At 36.0% G+C, this 1,687-nt stretch overlaps 1 protein-coding gene across 1 annotated transcript in view; it reads left to right on the forward strand.

Moving 5' to 3' along the window:
* The window catches only part of LOC107568954 (probable ATP-dependent RNA helicase DDX58), a gene marked incomplete at its 5' end in the record, with an annotated part of 2,899 nt that extends 2,138 nt beyond the window's left edge, over positions 1-761 (forward strand). The window contains one exon of the mRNA XM_016254953.1: positions 205-761. Within this exon, the coding sequence (XP_016110439.1) occupies positions 205-357 (153 nt within the window). The remainder of the gene's footprint in view (positions 1-204) is intronic.
* Positions 762-1,687: the final 926 nt, after the last annotated feature.

Genomic DNA, 1,687 nt, shown 5'->3' on the forward strand with positions numbered 1-1,687 from the left:
TGTGTGTGTGTGTGTGTGTGTGTGAGTGTGAGTGTGAGTGTGAGTGTGAGTGTGAGTGTGAGTGTGAGCGGTAGTGTGTGTGTGTGTGTGTGTGTGAGTGTGAGTGTGAGCGGTAGTGTGTGTGTGTGTGTGTGTGTGTGTTGAATACTTGATTCTGATTGTTAATTCACATTTGAGTGACTTGCTGTCGTGATTTGACTCCAGGATCTGCCGCTGCTGAAGATCGAGAGTTTCGTGGTGCAGGACTGCGTCACTCGCAGGCAGCATTACTTCAGAAAGTGGCGTGACGTGACGTTTGCCATGCGTGAGTTTGACATGACGGAGATCACGGCTGAAGCGTGTCGGCCGAGAGACTGAGAACGCCAAGCACAGCAACAGCTGAAGTTTAGCAGACACATTCCTCGTGTGTGTGTGTCTATAAAATATAATCGAAACATGACTTAAATCTTAAATTCTAATTCCTGGTATTTTTTAATTTGATGAACTGTGTTTGTGTAATCCAGATGATATGTAGTCTTAACAGCCCGACACTGGACGAGCACCACACGCACAAACAGATAATAATCGTTAATCACATTTAATCTCATTATTTATCTGGAACTTTACTGCAAGTGACACCTTTATTGCTTTTTATTGTATTTTAACTTGGGCATGGTGGCTTTTACTGGTAAATCCAACTGATTAATTAGACATGACTATGTAAGCTATCTTTAGATTACGTGTGTAATGTCTGATTTGTTAATGGAATTTTGAATATTAAAATAATGGAACTATTTGGTTTGAATTTATCTGATACATCTGATGTCCACTTTTTTTGTTTGTTGAAGACAATTGAAATGGAATTAATAATGAAAATAAAATAAAACTCAAAATAAGAACATTTAAATGTTGTGAATATTAATATTTTACGAATCTAAAATATATATATATTTTTTTAATGTTAAGAAAAAGCATTTTTTTAGGAACATTTTTGCATTGTAATATAATTTTCATGGCAATTAAGCACTTTTTTTTATTGCTGTACTTTCAAAAATCTAATTGTCATCGCAGAAATGCATATATATATATATATATTTTATTGCATTATGCATTATGGTAGTATTTGTGAAATATAACTGAAATATGAAAATCATCATATTACAATAATTCACAAACACTAGAAATATAAAAAAAAACTTAAAAGTAAAACATCTGAATATGCCACTTGGGAACTTGGGAAGAAAATGTGCTTAATTGCTTTGAATATAATTCACGATAAAAATAAAGGCCCTAAAAATAGGATAATTTTCTTATATTTCTCTTGATAAATGATTTGCCCGGTGAGGTGGAAAATCATTCAATTAAGACAATTAATGGCAGTCTATAAAGCCTTAAGTTAATGATGCTTGAAATCCCAGCCAGCGTTCTCTTGCATCCAGAGCAGAAGCTGGGTGTTTGAGGAAGAACAGCAGCGTTCATCAAAGCACGAGCCGTCAGTGTCGCTCTGCTGCTGTGTTTGTGCTCTTACTAGTCCTGTGAATTTAGGACAGGTTTACAGGCAACAACCCGTGAAAACCAGATCTCATTACAGTTACAGCACAGTGCAAGTCCGTGCATGGAAATATTCATACCTTTTCAGTGTGTATATATATAGAGAGAGAGAGTGTGTGTGTGTGTGTGTGTGTGTGTGAGTGAGTACATGTGTGTG

This window comes from Sinocyclocheilus grahami, unplaced genomic scaffold (genome assembly GCF_001515645.1).
Source record: "Sinocyclocheilus grahami isolate Dianchi unplaced genomic scaffold, SAMN03320097.WGS_v1.1 scaffold1296.1, whole genome shotgun sequence".
NCBI lineage: Eukaryota > Metazoa > Chordata > Actinopteri > Cypriniformes > Cyprinidae > Sinocyclocheilus > Sinocyclocheilus grahami.